This window comes from Giraffa tippelskirchi, chromosome 2 (genome assembly GCF_054371585.1).
Source record: "Giraffa tippelskirchi isolate mGirTip1 chromosome 2, T2T-mGirTip1v1.2.pri, whole genome shotgun sequence".
NCBI lineage: Eukaryota > Metazoa > Chordata > Mammalia > Artiodactyla > Giraffidae > Giraffa > Giraffa tippelskirchi.
In genome coordinates, this window is record NC_137276.1 from 108,585,195 (window position 1) to 108,606,047 (window position 20,853).

Sequence of the window (20,853 nt, forward strand, 5' to 3'; positions counted from 1 at the left end):
CTTTACCACTGAGCCACCTGGGAAGCCCAGTACATTGAAAGTAGGGTCCTCATAGGGGAGGAGAGGGCCCTGAAGCCTGGGATAGGGATGCTTGAGGGACGCACCTGAGGATCCTGAACCCAACCCCTAATTCATCCGGATGCCCCATGCTGCAGCAGACCACCACCTTTGCCTTTGCTGAAACTCAGCTCCCTCATCTGGAGACCAAGCAACAGTCACACACCTGAGACAGGTGCTGATGCTTGTTCCTTTCAGATGGGCCTCAACTGCCTCCATTGCTCCAGGCCTGTCACCAGACAGGTTTCAGCCAAGTGGAGAAAGAAGCACAGCCTGAGCTACTAGGAAGGTCCTACACGCCCCAAGAGCACAGGACCAGCTCCTGGGTGCCAGCAGACATGGGGAGCACCAGGTGGGTGGGAGTCTCAGGCTGGGAGACCGGGCTGGGTGCAATGCGTTAGCTACAAGAGGAGAACATCTGCTGATGTGGGCCACCTGTGACTTCGGTTGTGGGTTGAATTGTGTCCCCAGAGTGTCTATCCTAACTGCTGCCTGCCCCCAGCTCCCCGCCCTGGTTGTGAATGCAGCCTTATTTGGAAATAGGGTCTTTGCAGATACAGTTTAGTTAGATGAGGTCACCCTGGGGTAGGGGCCCCTAAGACCCCAGACTCAGGAAAGAAGCCCACAAGAAGACACAGGTGGGGACTGGAGAGGGGCTTCTATAAGCCAAGGTCCCTGCTCTGCTGAGAGGCTCCCTGGAGCACAGATTGGCCACTGGCCCAAAGCAAAGGGGTCAGGGCTGCAGCCCAGCCTCCCCGCCTCGCGGCCAGGTGTGCGGCTCCAACCTGACTGCGTCCTCCAGGGCCCCCAGGTCTCAACCCCTCTGCCCTTCAGAATCCCCAGGGGACTTTAGTGGGGCAGGTCTCAGGCCTACCCCGACCCACACAATCAGCTGAGCGCCCCCCTCCCCTCCTGCAGCGCTCCAGCCCAGATGGAAGCTGTGCCTCTCCACCCAGGGAGGTGGCCAGACTGCTCATCCCCCAAGCTCCACCCCCTTAAATCTCTGGCTGCCCCCTCACCCCCCAGTCCAAACAAAGACCTTATGGGGCAAACACTGCCCAGGACTGCTGAGCCGGCTGCTGGTGGGTCACCCAGCAGTGCCCTGGCCTGGGCCTGGTCTAGGCTCCTGGGGGCGTATGTCATGTCCGAGCCCCTGGCCTGCTTCCCTTGGAAAAGCCTATCATGCCCTCACCCCAGAGACCCTGTCAGGCATACCTGCTCAATGGCCAGGAGGCCACCATATCCACAGATAGCTGTGTACTGGGTGGGGCTGTAATTCTCCCTCCTTCTCTGAGTGCTCAGGGCCACATGCAGACTGAAGGCCTGGGTAGGCCAGTCACCAGGCAGCCTTTCCCATGTGCTCCTTGATGGTTTATCCTTAAAGGCGGCAAAGGTGAGCATCCCCATGGGGAAGAGTGAGGAGGAAGGAAAGCAGACATGGTCAGGTTCCACCAAAGGGGCCTAGCAATTCCACTCCTCCCCACCTGCCACACCAGGTCAGGTACCAGTCTCCTGAGGAGCTGAGTGGGTGAACCACCCCGTGTCCTCTAGTTGGCCCTGAGGACCTCCCCCTACCCCAGTGGACCTACACGCCGGTCCCTGTGGTCACACAGAGCTTCCTGGGAGAGGAGTTCTGGGAAAGCACACCAGCTGCAGCAGACTGGCCCTGTGGCAGCCCCTTGATCAGGCTGTGCCTGAATCCCACCTGCTTGTGTGACCACACCTACTGCAAAGGAGTCTGGGAAGTGTGGGTTTTCATGTGTCCCAATTATACAGTCCCTCTTTCCTCAGGGCAGGGGGGGAGGTCGGCTCTGAGTGGGAAGCCATCAGTGTTTGGTCACCCACAACATCATAAGCTCCCTTAGAAAGGGGTCCCATCTGCCCTGCTATCCACTCTTGCCCCTGCCAGTGGGGGGTCTGGCACACAAACAGCTTGGCAGAGTCCATCACGGCTGTGCCCAGACAAGACTCCTGACCAGGTTGTGCTGTGGAGGGGGTTGAGAAGCAGGAAGCTCTGAAGCCCTGAAGCCCCTGCACCCCTGCTCTGGCGAGGATGGGAAGTGGGAGTTGGTGCCTCCTCCGGCAGCTCGCTTAGGGCCCCCTGGGCACTCCAGCTGGATGAGACAGATGGCCACGGCCACAGGTGTCTGCAGGGCACAAGCCCCCCAGCCACACCTGCTGGACCTCATCTGTCGGCAGAGACCCCGTGTTCCCAGGGCACTCAGAGAGCTTGTGCCTGCGGGCTGCTCTCTCTGAGCTGAGCCTGGAGGCCCCTGCACTCCCCTCTGCCCACCTCCCAGCAGGAACACGGCCTCCACATCACACAAGGGCTGGCCACTCAGCAGTTCTGGGGACCTGGGCGGCAGAACCTCCAAGCATAGCCCAAGAATTCTGGGCACAGGGGAGGAGAAGCCCCCGAGGGCTGCTGAGAGAGGGTGGGGTGGGCGCGGAGAAGGTGCCTGCCCACCCAGAGGGGCTCCTCCCTGTCTGGAGAGCTTGAGGACTAGGGTGCTGGCTGGTGGGAGTGGGGTGGGCCACTGTGTCTGTGTCTCCCCAGTGCACAAACCTCAGTCTGGTCTGGGAAACAGAGGGTACTCAGGGTGGGTGACCTGAGGGGCCCTTTGCAAGTGTGCAGAGAGAGACCAGGCAGATTCTCTTCCTGGTGGGGGACCGTTAGGGGCTGAGGCTGAGTGAGAGACTGGCTGGAGAGGATAGCCCTGGAGCAGGCAGGGTCCAGGTAGCCCTGGGAGTCCCTGGAGCAGGCAGGGCCCAGCTGCACCTGGGGGTCCCTGAAGCAGGCGCTGGGGGCCAGAGACCAGGGGTGTCCACTAGGTCAGTACCCACAGCTGGTGGGGACACTGGGTCTGGGGGCAATGAGAGAGCACCCCCAGCAGTCCCTGAAACCCTCTGCCACCCTGTCCCAGACTGCCTCTGGTGTCCTGTTGGCATTTTAGTCAATTTCTTACTGAGTTGTGATTCACACAAAATACACTTTACCACTGTATTTATTCTCACACAACATACGTTTTACCATTGTATTTATTCTTTTTATTTTATTTATTTTTTAAAGTACGTTTCCTCTTTTTAAAAGAATTTAATTGACTTAGTTTTGGTAGCCCTGTGTGACATGTGGGAACTTAGTTCCCTGACCAGGGATCAAACCTGTGGTCCCTGCAGTAGAAGTGTGGAGTCTGAACCTGTGGACTGGCAGGGAAGTCTGCTTACCATTTGACAGTGTACACTTCAATGTGTTTAGTGCATTCACAATGGTTGGCAACCACCACCTCTTCTGATGTCAAAATCTTGTCACCCCCAGGACACACCTGGGGGACCCTCTGTCTGAACCCGGTGGTCAGTCACACCTGCCTCTGTCCCTGTGCTCCATGCTCCCTGCTAGGAGATGTGGGCTGTCGGCCCTGTCCAAGCACCTACATAGCATCTCCCATCCCCCACCTTTCACTGGAAGTTTCCAGGTGGAAATACAGCTGGTTTCACGTCAATGTAAATGTGCTCACTGGCTTCTGTTTTGCCAGACCAAGAGCCCGAGATGCAAGTTTTCTATCCTAGAGCTCAGGAGAGAGCAGGACCCACACAGCTCCTGACTCAGAGTCTCCTTCTCCTGCTCTCACAGGTCTGTCTGCTCCCCAAGGAACATTTACCTGCTCCGCATTTGGCCCTCATGACCTGGACCTCCCAGCCTCCAGTGACAGGCCTGGCACAAAACACCACCTGCCCCAGAGACAAAGCAGAGACAGGAAGGTGAGACTCTGACCCTCAGGAACAGGCTGTCTACCTGGACCCTGAGCCACATAAAACTGTCCTCAGTGTTTAGTCTTACAACGCAGGGTGCACTTTTCTATTCTACTGCACACAAACATACACACACACACACACACACACACACACACACACGGCAAACACACCACTGGACTGACTTCATTAATGGTAGTAACCGGCTGCTGAAACCAGAAAGCATTGAGGCAGTCCTAGCGCATACCCCGGGGCAGTCAGTGGGTAGCTGGAGCCGGAGTCGCAGGAGACGGCACTCAGCGGGCCCTGCAGGTCACCGCCTCCCCGCACACATCTGTGCATCTCTTCCCGAGCAGAAATGCATGAATGTATCTGCGACCATCTAGAACTAATGCTCTAGGGTCAGATTTTCTCACCCCCTCTTACTGTACTGGGTGGGGTGGGGGTTCTGAGGCCTGGGAACACGACACAGAGTCACCGTGACGGCATGTGGAGCTGCGGTTAGAGCACAGGCTCCCGGAACCCTGGGTGTACCACCGCCCACCATCGCCTGGGCCACCCTCTCCCCCACCTTGGCTCCTCAGGGAAGGGGTCTCAGGCTGCAGGAGGCCCAGCGGGGGCTCCACCCAGGACACCTCTCACCTGCTGACACTTCTCTACTGTGATGATAGCTTCAGATGAAGGAAAAAACCCCAACAGAGACAATTGGTGAAAACAGAAAACGCATATTTATTGAAAGATAACACAAGCCCTCCTCGAAAGAAATTTAGTTAAAACCATGGATTGGGAGAAAAAAATGAACACAGCGAAAGCCGGGAACAGAGACACCACCTCACCCCCAGGAGCACCGCGCCTGCTCCCAGACAGGTCTGCAGCAGAGAGACCCACGTGTGCGACGGTCTCTGCACAATCGGGCCTAGAAGTACGTGAGCTCGTCGTGCCTGCCTTTGTTGGTTTGGTAGCTGGTCAAGGCCACGGGCTTGTTCTCGTGCGGGAGGCTTTCAAACACTCGGATGTGCACAAAGTCATCCTCGTCCACTTGAACCTGAAAGGAGAGTCCAGTGAGGGGCAGGTGGCTCCTCTGGACCTGGCTGGACAGGGAGGCAGGCCCTGGATGCCCGGAGGTGCATCCCTTCATGTCCCCGGAGACTGGGCTGAGGCCATTCCCACCTTCCTCCTTCAAGTGCAAGGGACGCCCTTGGTGCCCAGCCAGCACCCCTCACCCACACTCACTCCAGCAGAGCCCTTAGTCACCCGAGAGGCTTGGTCCTCTTCTCCAAGGAGGCCGCAGCACACACATGCACACACACACATGCTTGCACACGCATGCTCATTTTAGACAGCCACCAAACCCCTGAAGATGAGGGTTGCCACTGGACCCTGCTGAGCACCCCTGCCCTGGGCACCGGTGAGCTCCCGCCTCAGCCGGACTCTCCCAAGAGGCTGCCACCCCACCTTGATCAAGTAGTTCATCCCGGCAACCACCTGGCTCCTGAATTTCACAGCCTTGAACACAGGGAACTTCTTGTTCTCCTTCTCCTCCAGCTGGGACTTCACCTGGGGAAGGGGAGAAGGGAGAGACAGGTGAGCTCACCTGTATTAGACATTACAGCTGAACTCTAACACCTGTGCACTGCACACTTCCTACACCTCATCTGTTCTTCACAGCTGAGCAGACACACTCAACTGACTCTGATGATAAAGGATAGAAAAATGTTCTCTGTATCATTTCTCTTTTCTTTTTCAAGGATGGGAATTTTATATTTTCATCATCAAGACAATGTGTATAAGTTCACACCCTATTATTCTTTTTACTTAGTTCTTTTGAAAGATTACATACCACTTTTTAGTTACTCTTTTAAAAGTGAAAATTAAAATATTTTAAAGAGTTAAACTAAACTGAAGGTTAAATATAATTTTCCAGGGACTTCCTCAGTGGTCTAGTGGGTAAGACTCAATGACAACAATGCAAGGGGCCCAGGTTTGATTCCTGGTCAGTGAACTATATCCTACGTGCCGCAAGGAAGATCCACTTGCTGCAAGTAACTAAGTGGCACAGCCAAAATAAAATAAATAAATATTTATTAAAAATTCAATCTTCCATCTTCTGTTGTTAATGTTCAGTTGCTAAGTCGTGTCTGACTCTTTGTGACCCTATGGACTGTGGCACACCAGGCTCCTTCTGTCCTCCATTCTCCCAGAGTTTGCTCAAATTCATCTCCATTGAGTTGGTGATGCTACCTAACCATCTCATCCTCTGCTGATGCCGTCTCCTCCTGCTCTCAATTTTTCCCAGCATCAGGGTCTTTTCTGATGAGTCAGCTCTTCCCAGCAGGTGGCCAAAGGATTGGAGCTTCAGCTTCATCATCAGTCCTTCCAGTGAATATTCAGGGTTGATTTCCTTTAGGATTGACTGGTTTGATCTTACAGAGATGCCTTAATTCTCTTGAAAAAAAAAAGTGAAAGTGAAAATGTTAGTCGCTCAGTGGTGTCCGAATCTTTGCGACCCCATGGACTGTAGCCTGCATGGCTCCTTTGTTCATGGAATTCTCCAGGCAAGAATACTGGAGTGGGTTATCATTTCCTTTTCCAGGGTTCTCTTAAGAATCTCAGTTTCTTCTGCGACAGATAAAGCACTATTACAGTTGAAAAAATGCTTTTTTATTTTTAAATTTTTATTTATTTTTAGTTTTTATTTTTTAAATGTGCCATAACTCTGGGTTTTCCGTTGTTAACCTTTACTTACTTTTTCATTTTTTTGGGAGGGCTGCCTTGGGTCTTTGTGGCTGCACTCCAGCTTTCTCCAGTTTCAAAGAGTGGGGGCTTCTGTTGAGAGCACAGGCTCTAGGCATGGGGGCTTCAGTAATCTCGGGTACCAGACTCTGGAGCTCGGCTCGGGAATTGTTGTTGCACTTGGGATTACTTGCTCCGTGCTATGTGGTATCTTCCCAGACCAGGGATGGATCCCAGGTCCCCTGCACTGGCATGTGGATTCTTCTCCCCTGGGCCACTGGGGAAGTCCTTTGCTGCCTTTTTAGACGGTCTCCCTAGGATGCAGAGCCTTTGGGCAGAGGCTGTTTCTGATCTTTGGTGTCAGATGTTAATAATACTCTCGGATCAGTCGGGTTTTCTAGGGTCTTGGCCTTTGGGGAACTGAGCTTTGCTATGGAAGAAGGGGAGAGCAGGTTGCTTTGTCTTGACTTTCAGATCTAATCTGGTTTCCGAATGCTCGGGCTGCTGTCTTGACAGCCAAAGGAGCTCGCTGACTCTGCTAACGTCCCCAGACCAGTTCTGGGGGTGGGAGGAGTTCAGGGAGGCCCAAGGGCCTGCTGCTTGGGGAGTCAAGGGCATCACCATTATGCTTGCCAGTGAGTCACCTGGCAAGGGCCTACAGGGAGGGGCACTCTGGTGATTAGGTGGGGGGAAGGACAGGAGGAGGGAGGGTCAGGTAGTGAGAAAGTGGGCCACCTGCTCTTCCATGAGGCTGCCACGGTTCTCAGGGTGGTCAGTGTGGGTGTGTCCCCCTGGGCCAGTCCCCACCCTTGTCTCCACATTCACACATGCAGCCCTTCTTCACGGAGCTGTAGGGAACTGACCCTCAGACCGTTTACCCAACCCGGGGGTGAGTGAAACCCATAGACCCTCCTGGGGGCCTGGGATGGAATCACCTCTCTGTCTCAGGAGTGGAAGCAGGAGAGCCCTGCTCTGTGCAAGGAAGGCTGGATGTGATAGGTACAAGCCTGTCTCTGGCCTCACTTCTCCTTATCTGTTCATGAAAGCGTCAGTACAAAAGGCCACCAGATGGTGCCCCTGCCCCTCACAGAGCCCACCCAGCACACAGGTGGCCACCTCACTCCCAGGGGCAGTGAGGACGATTCACTGACCCATGACTCTCACGGGATGGACCCCAAGTGCAGCCCCTAGAGACAGAAACCCTTGTCTCCCAAGGGGGCTCACCCTCACGCAAAGCTCACATGGCCAGTGGGGATTCTCAGGCCTGGAGACCCAGGAAGAGGCAGGGAGGGCTGGGCTGAGTGGCCACGGAGGGGGAGAACAGGGAACAGCCTTCTGCCTGGCTCTCACTGGCTGTCTCCCAGATCCTTCAGTGTCTAAGGTCTCACAAGACTGACTTATCCCTACCTTGACTGCTGTCAGATAGCCCCAATGGTAGGCTCGAGGACCCGGCAGAGCACATGCCCTAGGATGTAGGAGGCAGCAGTGGGGCAGGGGTGGGTGGGTCGAGGGGGAGAGGCCCTAACCCCACATGACCCTCGGGTGCAAGCGTTTTCCTGGAAAAGGGGCTGGATCGCTGCTCAGGTGATCCAGGCTCTGCCTACTTGACCCAGCTACTTTCAGTTTCTCAACGTTTCACTGGAGAGCATTTCAAACCTACACAAAAGTGCTAAAATAGCAGCCCGAGTCTGGGAGGCCTGGGGCCCTGACTCACTCATGATGACCTCACCCCTGGCTGTGTACTTTGCTCTCCGTGGGCTTTTCCCCAACTGTCACCTCACCTCCCTCTCCAACTCCTCTGCCCCCTCTCTCTTCTCAAGGGAGAACGAGATGTGCTAGGGCGCAGTGCCTCTGTCCCAGAGGTGATGACTGCTGACCACCGTGGTCCCAGGACCCCATCTGCCTGCTGCAGCCCTACCTGGTCAGCGATGGCCTGGGTCTCGGCTGTGGCAGCCTGAGTATCTGAGAACCCACCAACCATTGGCTCCCACATCTCGGCAGTCGGCTGGCTGGGCGGGTGACCTGTAGGAGCTGCTGACACTCCTAGGACTGGAGCTAATGGAAAACTCCCAGACTTGGAGGGATGGTCCTGTGATGCATGGGCGGAGCCAGGAGAGGTGCCTAGGTTGAGGGACAGGGAACAGGGAGGGGAAGTCCTGGTCCCATTCAGGAACATGCTCTGACACGGGGAGCGGGACTTCGGTATCTTCCTCTGGGCGGCAGAGTCACAAGGCAGGGGTGGGAGCTCCCTGCAGGATGGGCGTGGGAGTGCGGGGCGGCGCCAACAGAATCTCCAGAGAGAGAGGGGTCCACTCGGATGGGAGGATGATGGGGGTCATAGGGGTCTGGAGACATGGGAACAGCAGGACCTGAGAGCTGCCAAGGGCAGAGAGAAGAGAAGCCCTCACCAGCTCAGAACCTGGAGGAGCTGGAGGAGAGGGGCAGGGGCTGCCTGGGCCTCAGTGCCACCTGCCTGTGCCCGCCTGGAGCCCCTCATCCCCCAGCCAGGCCCAGCACCCCACCCGTTCTGGCCTGTCCTGTGGGCTGCTGTGCACATCATGGACATGTGACCAGTGACACAGGAAGGGCTGACGTGGGTGGACAGAAGAGCCACAAAGGAGTCCAGGGGCAGGGAGGCGATGACTCCAGGGCCTCAGATGGCACAGGGGTCAGATGGATGGTGTTACTTACTAGGACTTGGTTCTGATGCGTTAATGCGTGGGATAGGATTTAGAGTAGGTTCAACTATTACCCAGGCTGGGGTGGGGGCACCCTTCTAGGGTCCAAGCCTGGGCTCTTGTGTAACACTGAGAAACCAATTATCTGAGGGGACACATGTAGTGAGAAACACAGCTGAGGCCTTGGTGGGGAAGGGGCGCCTGGGAGTGGGCAGCAGAGTCGAGGGAACCCAGGAGAACCGCTCTGCCCTGTGGTCAGCCCAGTCTCGGGTTGGATATTGGTGGAGTTAGCGTTCCAGGTCATCCTTGGCCAGTCATCTTCTTGTGCCCAGGTGTGGTCTGAGGCCCTTCCTGGGGGTGCACACATCTCTCAGGCAAGATAGTTTCCAGCCAGAGTGTTTCTGGGAGGTTGGCTGGACAAAGAACAGGCTGGCCTCACCCACCTCCTTCTGGCCCCCAGAAGTCTCCAGTTAGATTTTGGTGGCAGCTTCTCAGTAATGCACACCTTACAGGGAACTCCTGTTATAGCCACGCGTTCTGGGAAACAAGCTCACTCAGAAGGACGATGCAGATAGTGAAGTGCAGTTTATTACACCGGCGGGCCCAAGGCAGAGTATCCTCTTAGCCAAGGACCCCGACCAGCATTTGTGAAAATCTTTTATACCCCATGTGTATGTGTCTGAACCCACCACCCAATTTCCTTGTGACTTACATAAACAAAGGAAAGGTAAATACAATCACAATAACCCCATCATTCATGTGTTATGTGTTCAAACAGTCAATAATCAATAAGCCCGAGGTTACATTTCAAACAGTCAATAATCAATAAGCCCGAGGTTTCAGAAAAAAATTTATGACCTGTCCGGAGGTAGGGGAATCAGTGTATGTTTTCTCTTAGGTGATGAGTAACCTGGATACAATCTTCAAGATTCCCCTGTCCGGAGGGGGTCTTATCCTTCTATTATCGTTTCCACAGGCACTAAGCACAGAGTTCAGAGTCCATTAGAGAGGTGGCCGAACATGATCAGCACGAACAGGCCTAAGATGGAGTCCAGGCCCTATGAATTCCTTCTTCACTCCTATTGTGAGACAACTCAGGCAAGTGCTTATTATTGTGTTTTTACCGGCGGGGGAAGATTCAGGCAATGGTTCCCTAAAAATTCTGTCCCGCTCTCCCGCCCTGAGACACTTCAGACTCAAGATAATTCTTGCATAATCGGAGTGGAAATCAGATTGATTATATTCTTTGCAACCAAAGATGGAGAAGCCCTATACAGTCAGCAAAAACAATTCCGGGAGCTGACTGTGACTCAGATCATGAACTCCTTATTGCAAAATTTAGACTTAAAGTGAAGAAAGGAGGGACAACCACTAGACCATTCTGGTATGACCTAAATCAAATCCCTTACGATTATACAGTGGAAGTGACAAATAGATTCAAGGGATTAGATCTGATAGAGTTCCTGAAGAACTATGGATGAGGTTCGTAACATTGTACAGGATGCTGTGATCAAAACCATCCCCAAGAAAAAGAAATGCAAAAAGGCAAAATGGTTGTCTGAGGAGGCCTTACAAATGCTGATAAAAGAAGAGAAGTGAATGACAAAGGAGAAAAGAAAGATAAATCCATCTGAATGCAGAGTTCCAAAGAACAAGGACACATAAGAAAGCCTTCCTTAGTGATCAATCCAAAGAAATAGAGGAAAACAATAGAATGAGAAAGATTAGAGATCTCTTCAAGAAAATCAGAGATACCAAGGGAACACTTCATGCAAAGATGGGCCCAATAAAGGACAGAAATAGTATGGACCATACAGAAGCAGAAGATATTAAGAAGAGGTGGCAAGAATACCACAGAAGAACTATACAAAAAAGATCTTAATGACCCAGATAACCACAATGGTGTGATCACCTAGAGCCAGACGTCCTTGAGTGTGAAGCCAAGTGGGCCTCAGGAAGCATCACTACAAATAAACCTAGTGGAGGTGATGGAATTCCAGCTGAGCTATTGCAAATCCTAAAAGATGATGCTGTGAAAGTTATGCACTCAATATACCAGCAAATCTGGAAAACTCAGCAGTGGCCACAGGACTGGAAAAGGTCAGGTTTCATTCCAATCCCAAAGAAAGGCAATGTCAAAGAATGATCAAACTACTGCAGAGTTGCACTCATCTCACATGCTAGCAAAGTAATACTCAAAATTCTCCAAGCTAGGCTTCAACAGTACATGAACTGAGAACTTCCAGATGTTCATGCTGGATTTAGAAAAGGCAGAGGAACCAGAGATCAAATTGCCAACATCCATTGGATCATAGAAAAAGCAAGAGAATTCCAGAAAAACATCTACTTCTGCTTCATTGACTACACTAAAGCCTTTAACTGTGTGGACCAGAACAAACTGTGGAAAATTCCTCAAGAGATGGGAATACCAGACCACCTTACCTGCCTGCTGAGAAATCTGTATGCAGGTCAAGAAGCAATAGTTCAAACCAGACATGGGACAATGGACTGGTTCCAAATTGGGAAAGGAATACGTCAAGGCTGTATATTGTCATCCTGCTTATTTAACTTCTATGCAGAGTACATCACGCGAAATGCTGGGCTGGATGAAGCACAACCTGGAATCAAGATTGCTGGGAGAAATATCAATAACCTCGGATATGATAATGGCACCACCCTTATGGCAGAAAGCAAAGAGGACCTAAAGAGCCTATTGATGAAAGTAAAACAGGAGAGTGAAAAAGCTGCCTTAAAAGTCAACATTCAGAAAACAAAGATCATGGCATCCGGTTCCATCACTTCATGGCAAATAGGTGGGGAAACAATGAAAACAATGACAAACTTTCTTTTCTTGGGCTCCAAAATCACTGCAGATGGTGACTGCAGCCATGAAATTAAAAGACGGTTGTCCCTTGGAAGAAAAGCTGTGACCAAACCAGACAACATGTTAAAGAGCAGAGACATTACTTTGCCAACAAAGGTCCGTCTAGTCAAAGCTATGGTTTTTCTACTAGTCATATATGGATGTGAGAGTTGGACCTTAAAGAAAGTTTACTGCCGAAGAATTGATGCTTTTGAACTATGGTGTTGAGGAAGACTCTTGAGAGTCCCTTGGACTGCAAGGAGATCAAACCAGTCAATCCTAAAGGAAATCAGTTCTGAATGTACATTGGAAAGACTGATGCTGAAGTTGAAGCTCCAATCCTTTGGCCACCTGATGCGAAGTACTGACTCATTGAAAAATACCCTGATGCTGGAAAAGATGGACAGCAGGAGGAGAAGGGGATGACAGAGGATGAGATGGTTGGATGGCATCACCGACTCGATGGACATGAGTTTGAGCAAGCTCTGAGAGTTGGTGATGGACAGGGAAGCCTGATGTTCTACAGTCCATGGGATTGCAAAGAGTCAGACATGACTGAGCGACTGAACTGAACTGGACTGAACTGAATAGGGATGGAATCTCTTTCTTGTGAAACTTCTTCATGCTGACACATGGCACTGTATATTCAGAGATGATGTTGACTTGGGTCTGTAGCATCTTTTGCTGACAACTGAGTTGCTTGCTTACAAGTCCGGGCACAACAAGGTACACTTACTTTGATGCCCACAGAAATATACATCGCGATGGGCAAGAGTGTTAGTCCCATGCTCTTGAGGCTAGTTCTTGGAATTGTGCTAACCATGGACTCAGTATTGCCCAAGGTGGAACAGCTTATGTCATGGCTACAGCCTGGCATCACACAATTAGCTTTTTTTCCTTCTGGGGATACTTATGGCATCTGGGAACAACTCAGGAATGTGCACCAGGCACTGAGTCTGTGAATCCATCTGAACACTGACTGCTCAGTTAATTTCCACTGGAGGAGAGAATGACAAAGCACCCCAGTAAATTTGCCGTGAGAACCTCATGAACTATACAAAAAGATGAACAGATATGAGACCAAAAGATGAGCCCCCCAGGTCTTGTTGCATTCTCTTGGCAGAATTCAGTTAGCCTTTGCCGTGCCTCATTTTGTTCTCCAAGGCTAAACTTCCCTATTTCCCCAGGTATCTCTTGACTTTCCACTTTTGCATTCCAATCCCCAAAGATGAATAGAACATCTGTTTTAGGTGTTAGTTCTAGGAGGTCTTCTAGGTCTTCATAGAACTGATCAAGGTGTCCAATCAGCTACTGGGGAAGAGCAGAGGAGGAGTATTAATAGCCCCAGAAAGAATGAAGCATCTGGGCCAAAGCAGAAATGATGCTCAGTTGCAGATTGGCTGGTCATGAAAGTAAAATTCGATTTTGCATAGAACAGTATTGCATAGGAACCTGGAATGTTAGTACCACAGGTCAAGGTAAATTGGACATGTTCAAGCTGGAGATGGGAAGAATAAACATCAACATCTTAGGAATTGGTGAGCTAAAATGGACTGCAATGGGTGAATTTAATTCAGATGACCATTACATCTACTACTGTGGGCAAGAATCCCATAGAAGAAACATAGGAGCCCTCATAGTCAACAAAAGAGTCCAAAATACAGTACTTGAGTACAGCCTCAAAATTGACAGAATGATCTCAGTTCATTTCCAAGGCAAACCATTCAACATCACAGTAATCCAAGTCTATGCCTGTACCCCCAATGCTGAAGAAGCTGAAGTTGATCGGTTCTATGAAGACCTAGTGGAGAAGGCAATGGCACCCAGCTCCAGTACCCTTGCCTGGAAAATCCCATGGACAGAAGAGCCTGGTAGGCTGCAGTCCATGGGGTTGCGAAGAGTCGGACACGACTGAGCGACTTCACTGTCACTTTTCCCTTTCGTGCACTGGAGAAGGAAATGGCAACCCACTCCAGTATTCTTGCCTGAAGAATCCCAGGGACGGCGGAGCCTGGTGGGCTGCTGTCTATGGGGTCACACAGAGTTGGACACGACTGAAGCGACTTAGCAGCAGCAGCAGCAGCAGCCAAAGATGGAGAACCTATACACAGTCAGCAAAAATAAGACCTGAAACTGTCTGTGGCTCAGACCATCAGCTTCTCATAGCAAAATTCATGCTTATACTCAGGGAAATGAAAGGTTGTTGCTGAACCAAAGACACCAGGATTCTTGGCCTCCGGAGGAGAAGAATTCAATCCGGGGCCAGAGATGAGGCTTGATCGTTCAGAGCTTTTGTGTAATAAAGTTTTATTAAAGTATAAAGGGATAGAGAGAGCTTCTGACAGAGACATCAGAAGGGGGCAGAAAGAGTGCCCGCCTGCTAGTCTTTAGCTGAATGTTATATAGTTTCTTCAGTTCAGTTCAGTGCAGTCGCTCAGTCATGTCCGACTCTTTGCAACCCCATGAACCGCAGCACGCCAGGCCTCCCTGTCCATCACCAACTCCTGGAGCCCACCCAAACCCATGTCCATCGAGTCGATGACACCATCCAACCATCTCATCCTCTGTCATCTTCTTCTCCTCCTGCTCTCAATCTTTCCCAGCATCAGGGTCTTTTCCAATGAGTTAGCTCTTTGCATCAGGTGGCCAAAGTATTGGAGTTTCAGCTTCAACATCAGTTCTTCCAATGAACATCCAGGACTGATTTCCTTTAGAATGGACTGTTTGGATCTCCTTGCAGTCCAAGGGACTCTCAAGAGTCTTCTCCAACACCACAGTTCAAAAGCATCAATTCTTCCGCACTCAGCTTTCTTTATAGTCCAACTCGCACATCCATACATGACCACTGGAAAAACCATAGCCTTGACTATACAGACGTTTGTTGGCAAAGTAATGTCTCTGCGTTTTAACATGCTGTCTAGGTTGGTCATAACTTTCCTTCCAAGGAGTAAGCGTCTTTTAATTTCATGGCTGCAATCACCATCTGCAGTGATTTTGGAGTCCAGAAAAATAAAGTCTGACACTGTTTCCACTGTTTGCCCATCTAACTGCCATGAAGTGATGGGACTGGATGCCACGATCTTAGTTTTCTGAATGTTGAGCTTTAAGACAACTTTTTCACTCTCCTCTTTTACTTTCATCAAGAGGCTCTTCAGTTCTTCTTTACTTTCTGCCATAAGGGTGGTGTCATCTGCATATCTGAGGTTATTGATATTTCTCCCAGCAATCTTGATTCCAGCTTGTGCTTCCTCCAGCCCAGCATTTCTCATGATGTACTCTGCATATAAGTTAAATAAGCAGGGTGACAATATACAGCCTTGACGTACTCCTTTTCCTATTTGGAACCAGTCTGTTGTTCCATGTCCAGTTCTAACTGTTGCTTCCCGACCTGCATACAGGTTTCTCAAGGGGCAGGTCAGGTGGTCTGGTATTCCCATCTCTTTCAGAATTTTCCACACTTTATTGTGATCCACAAAGTCAAAGTCTTTGGCATAGTCAATAAAGCAGAAATAGATGTTTTTCTGGAACTCTCTTGCTTTTTCGATGATCCAGCGGATGTTGGCGATTTGATCTCTGGTTCCTCTGCCATTTCTAAACCAGCTTGAATATCTGGAAGTTCACGGTTCACGTATTGCTGAAGCCTGGCTTGGAGAATTTTAAGCTTTACTTTACTAGCGTGTGAGATGAGTGCTATTGTGTGGTAGTTTGAGCATTCTTTGGCATTGCCTTTCTTTGGGATTGGAATGAAGCCTGATCTTTTCCAGTCCTGTGGCCACTGCTGAGTTTTCTATATTTGCTGGCATATTGAGTGCAGCACTTTCATAGAGTCATCTTTCAGGATTTGAAATAGTTTAACTGGAATTCCATCACCTCCACCAGCTTTGTTCATAGTGATGCTTCCTAAGGCCCACTTGACTTCACATTCCAGGAGGTCTGGTTCTAGGTCATAGTGATCACACCATTGTAATTATCTGGGTCGTGAAGATCTTTTTTGTACAGTTCTTCTGTGTATTCTTGAAACCTCTTCTTAATATCTTCTGCTTCTATTAGGTCCCTACCATTTCTGTCCTTTATTGAGCCCATCTTTGCAAGAAATGTTCCTTTGGTATCTAATTTTCTTGAAGAGATCTCTAGTCTTTCCATTCTATTGTTTTCCCCTATTTCTTTGCATTGATCACTGAGGAAGGCTTTCTTATCTCTCCTTGCTATTCTTTGGAACTCTGCATTCAAATGGGTATATCTTTCCTTTTCTCCTTTGCTTTTCACTTCCGTCTTTTCACAGCTATTTGTAAGGCCTCCTCAGACAGCCATTTTGCTTTTTTGCATTTCTTTTTCTTGGGATGGTCTTGTTTCCTGTACAAGACCTCCATCCATAGTTCATCAGGCACTCTGTCTATCAGATCTAGTCCCTTAAATCTATTTCTCACTTCCACTGTGTAGTCATAAGGAATTTGATTTAGGTCATACCTGAATGGTCTAGTGGTTTTCTCCACTTTCTTCAATTTCAGTCTGAATTTGGCAATAAGGAATTCATGATCCGAGTTAATGAAAGAAAGGAATGTCTCTTAAAAAAAAAAAGAAAGAAAAAAGAAAAGACATTTCTAGACCTGACCCACAAAAAACTCTGTATATATATCCCTCACATGCTTTTCCCCTCTTGGATGTCTGAGGAGGTGACATTGAAAAGCACATGTTGAAAATGGTTGGGTATCCATCAGTTTGGGATCCTAAATAGAGGAGGGCTTGCCCCTTGATTATTCACCTGCCCAGGACTGTTATTTGAGCAAGAAATAAACTTTTACTGTGTTTGAGCTAAAAAAAAAAAAAAAAGAAAGAAAGGAATGTCTCAAAACTCAGAGAATGGCACCAGGACCCTCACCCACAAGATGCATTTTGAGATAATCTTGGCACCAAGCCAGTCAACTTGGGCCATATAACCATTGACTTGAATCTTGAAGAAAGGCAGATTACTATACAAATAGTTTCATTTACATAGATTAGGAGAACAATGTATGAGTATAACATACTGGTTTGTCAAGTCAGTTCTGAGCCTAAATCTGAGCTCTCAGGCAGAACCGACTTGAAGAGAGTCTAGGGTAAAAGTATAGTACATTAACATAGCTTAAGACAAACATTTCCATAAGAAAAATGCATTGGTTAGATCAAAATTTGAGAAAAGTTACATTCAGGTGGAACCAGGTGTCATTATGGCAACAGTGTTTTAAGAGAAACCTCTTTTTAAATTTGTATAGAGAAGGGGAAACAATATAACACTAGCTTGTTTCCTCCTGCTGCTTGAGAGGAAAACAAATGTCTGACACTTGCAGCCTATTTCCTCCTTTTGGAGACCCCTTGCCTTCCTGCCTTTTACTCTCTCAGGAATAAGTGGGGAGTGGGGAATAAGGGGAAAGTGTGGAAAACCTCTAGGCCAGCCAGGTATGACTTAATCAAACTCCCTGTGAATATGCAGTGGAGGTGACAAATAGATTCAAGGGATTAGATCTAGTAAAGAGTGTGCCTGAAGAACTAGGTACAGAGGTCCATAATATTGTACAGGAGGAAGCGAACAAAACCATCCCAAAGAAAAAGAAATGCAAGAAGGCAAAGGGGTGTTCTGAAGAGACTTTATAAATAGCTGAAGAAAGAAGAGAAGCAAAAATGAAGGGAGAAATGCAGAACTCCAAAGAATAGCAAGGAGAAACAAGACAGTCTTCTTCAATGAACAGTGCATGCAAATAGAGCAAAACAACAGGAGGGGAAAGACTAGAAATCTCTTCAGGAAAATTGGAAATATCAAGGGAATATTTTGCTCAAAGATGGACATTATAAAGGACAGAAATGGTAGAGATTTAGACACTGAAGAGATCAAGAAGAGATGGAGCCCATCATGAGAAATGCTGAGCTGGATGAGTTACAAGCTAAATCAAGATAGGCGGGAGAAACATCAACAACCTCAGATATGTGGATGATACCACTCTAATGGCAGAGAGCAAAGAACTAAAGAATCTCTTGATGAATGTTAAGGAGGAGAGTGAAAGAGCCAGCTTCAAACAAAATATTAAGAAAACTAAGATCATGGCATCCAGCCCCATCACTTCATGGCAAATAAGAGGATCAAAAGGTGGAAGTAGTGACAGATTTCCTCTTCTTGGGCTCCAAAACATGGATGGTGATGGCAGCCATGAAATCAGAAGATGATCGTTTCCTGGCAGGAAAGCTATTTCAAACCTAGACGGTGTGTTGAAAAGCAGAGACATTACTCTGCCAACAGTGATCCATATAGTCATGGTTATGGCCTTCCCAGTGATCACACACGGTTTTGAGAACTGGACCATAAAGAAGGCAGAGAGCCATAGAGTTGATGCCTTCGAACTGTGGCACTGTAGAAGACTCCCTTGGACAGTGAAGAGATCAAAACCAGGCAATCTTAAGGGAAATCAACCCTGAGTACTCATTGGAAGGACTGATGCTGAAACTGAAGCTCTACTACTTTGGTCACATGCTGCGAACAGCCGCCTCATTGGAAAAGTCTCTGATGCTGGGAAAGAAAGAGGGCAGAAGGAGAAGGGGGCATCAGAGGATGAGATGGCTGGATGGTTATCACCGATGTAACAGACATGACTTTGGGCAAACTTTGGGAGATGGTAAGGGGCAGGGAAGCCTGGCATATAGCAGTCCATGGGGTTGCAAAGAGTCGGACAGGACTGAGCGACTGAACAACAATATGGCATCTGTGATACAACTCAGGAACGTGAACCAGGCATCGAGTCTGTGACTCCACCTGATCGTCAACTGCTTGCTTTCCTACTTGGATGGCAGGTGTGGGCATGTGCTCCAAGGTTCTGCTCTATCCCGACTCCCATTTTCTCTGATACTCCTCAGTCCTGAGGAGGAACAGGTGCAGAACACGAAAAGGAGTAACGTTTCAGTTAATCATCAGCTTAACAGAGGAACCCACAGGAGAGGAAGAACCCCCTGAGGGCTGCTGAGAGAAGATGAGTCGGGCGAGGGGAAGATGCCACCCACCCAGCACACCAGCTCCACTGCTGATGGGTCTCCAGGGGCAGCTGGCACAAAGCCCCGCACACTGGGGGTGTAAGGCAACAGAAGTATCCTTGCTCCCAGTTCTGGAGGCCGGAGACCCAAGTCAGGGTGTCAGCAGGGCCATGCTCCCTCCCAGGCTCAGCGGGAAGCCCCTGCCACCTCTCCCCGTCCTAGGGGTGGCTGCCCTGTGGGGGTCCTCGGCTCGTAGAGACAGCTCTCCATCCCCCCTCTGTCTTCACATGGCCTACTTTCCTAGGCTTGGGTATCTCCAGATCTCTCAGCAAATGCCTCCCAAACCAGAGTCGAATTTATGACCACAAAGGCCAGAGAGCAGGGGTGTCCACTGGGTCAGCGCCCACAGCTGGTGGGGACACTGGGTCTGGGAGCAACGAGAGAGCTCCCCCCATAGTCCCCCAAACCCTCTGCCACCATGCCCCAAACTGCCTCTGGTGTCCTGTCTGCATCTGAATCAATTTTTAACTGAGGTTAAATTCTTACAACATACACTTTACTGTTTTAGTTATTCTTTTTATTCTATTTATTTTTTGAAGTAGGTTCCCTCTTTTTTTAAAAAAATTAGATTAGTTTTGGCAGCCCTGTGTGACATGTGGGAACTTAGTTCCCTGACCAGGGATCAAACCTAAGGCCCCCGCAGTAGAAGTGTGGGGTCTGCCCTGTGGACTGGCAGGGAAGTCTGCTTACCATTTGACAGTGTGCACTTCACTGTGTTTAGTGTATTTACAGTGATGTGCAACCACCTCTTCTAGTGTCAAAACCTTGTCACCCCCAGGACCACCTGGGGAACCCTCTGTCTGAACCCGGTGGTCACACTTGCCTCTGTCCCTGTGCTCCGTGCTCCCTGCTAGGAGATGCTCCCTGCTATAAGATGCTCCCTGCTACGAGGTGTGGGCTGTCGACCCTGTCCAGGCACCTACATAGCATCCCCCATCCCCCACCTTTCACTGGAAGTTTCCAGGTGGAAATACAGCTGGTTTCAAGTCAGTGTAAATGTGCTCACTGGCTTCTGTTTTGCCAGACCAAGAGCCCGAGATGCAAGTTTTCTATCCTAGAGCTCAGGAGAGAGCAGGACCCACACAGCTCCTGACTCAGAGTCTCCTTCTCCTGCTCTCACAGGTCTGTCTGCTCCCCAAGGAGTGTTTACCTGCTCTGCATTTGGCCCTCATGACCTGGACCTCCCAGCCTCCAGTGACAGGCCTGGCACAAAACACCACCTGCCCCAGAGACAAAGCAGAGACAGGAAGGTGAGACTCTGACCCTCAGGAACAGGCTGTCTACCTGGACCCTGAGCCACATAAAACTGTCCTCAGTGTTTAGTCTTACAACGCAGGGTGCACTTTTCTATTCTACTGCACACAAACATACACACACACACACACACACACACACACACACACACACACGGCAAACACACCACTGGACTGACTTCATTAATGGTAGTAACCGGCTGCTGAAACCAGAAAGCATTGAGGCAGTCCTAGCGCATACCCCGGGGCAGTCAGTGGGTAGCTGGAGCCGGAGTCGCAGGAGACGGCACTCAGCGGGCCCTGCAGGTCACCGCCTCCCCGCACACATCTGTGCATCTCTTCCCGAGCAGAAATGCATGAATGTATCTGCGACCATCTAGAACTAATGCTCTAGGGTCAGATTTTCTCACCCCCTCTTACTGTACTGGGTGGGGTGGGGGTTCTGAGGCCTGGGAACACGACA

At 49.8% G+C, this 20,853-nt stretch overlaps 1 protein-coding gene across 1 annotated transcript; it reads right to left on the reverse strand.

Moving 5' to 3' along the window:
• Positions 1 to 4,516: 4,516 nt before the first annotated feature.
• LOC145538273 (stefin-C) lies at positions 4,517 to 8,540 on the reverse strand. Its single transcript, XM_081570030.1, has 3 exons — positions 8,459 to 8,540; positions 5,263 to 5,364; positions 4,517 to 4,852 (listed from the first exon to the last, which is right to left on the reverse strand). Exons 1-3 carry the CDS (start codon positions 8,531 to 8,533, stop codon positions 4,724 to 4,726), a joined length of 306 nt encoding a protein of 101 aa, XP_081426156.1. The 5' UTR covers positions 8,534 to 8,540; the 3' UTR covers positions 4,517 to 4,723.
• Positions 8,541 to 20,853: the final 12,313 nt, after the last annotated feature.

What these genes read in the sequence shown, in the direction of transcription:
- LOC145538273 (XM_081570030.1), bottom strand. Translation starts at nt 8,533, where the DNA reads ATGTGGGAGCCAATGGTTGGTGGGTTCTCAGATACTCAGGCTGCCACA. An exon ending in CCCAGGCCATCGCTGACCAG is followed by an intron (nt 5,365 to 8,458) that starts GTAGGGCTGCAG and finishes CCCCTTCCCCAG; the next exon opens with GTGAAGTCCCAGCTGGAGGA. An exon ending in GGATGAACTACTTGATCAAG is followed by an intron (nt 4,853 to 5,262) that starts GTGGGGTGGCAG and finishes CTCTCCTTTCAG; the next exon opens with GTTCAAGTGGACGAGGATGA.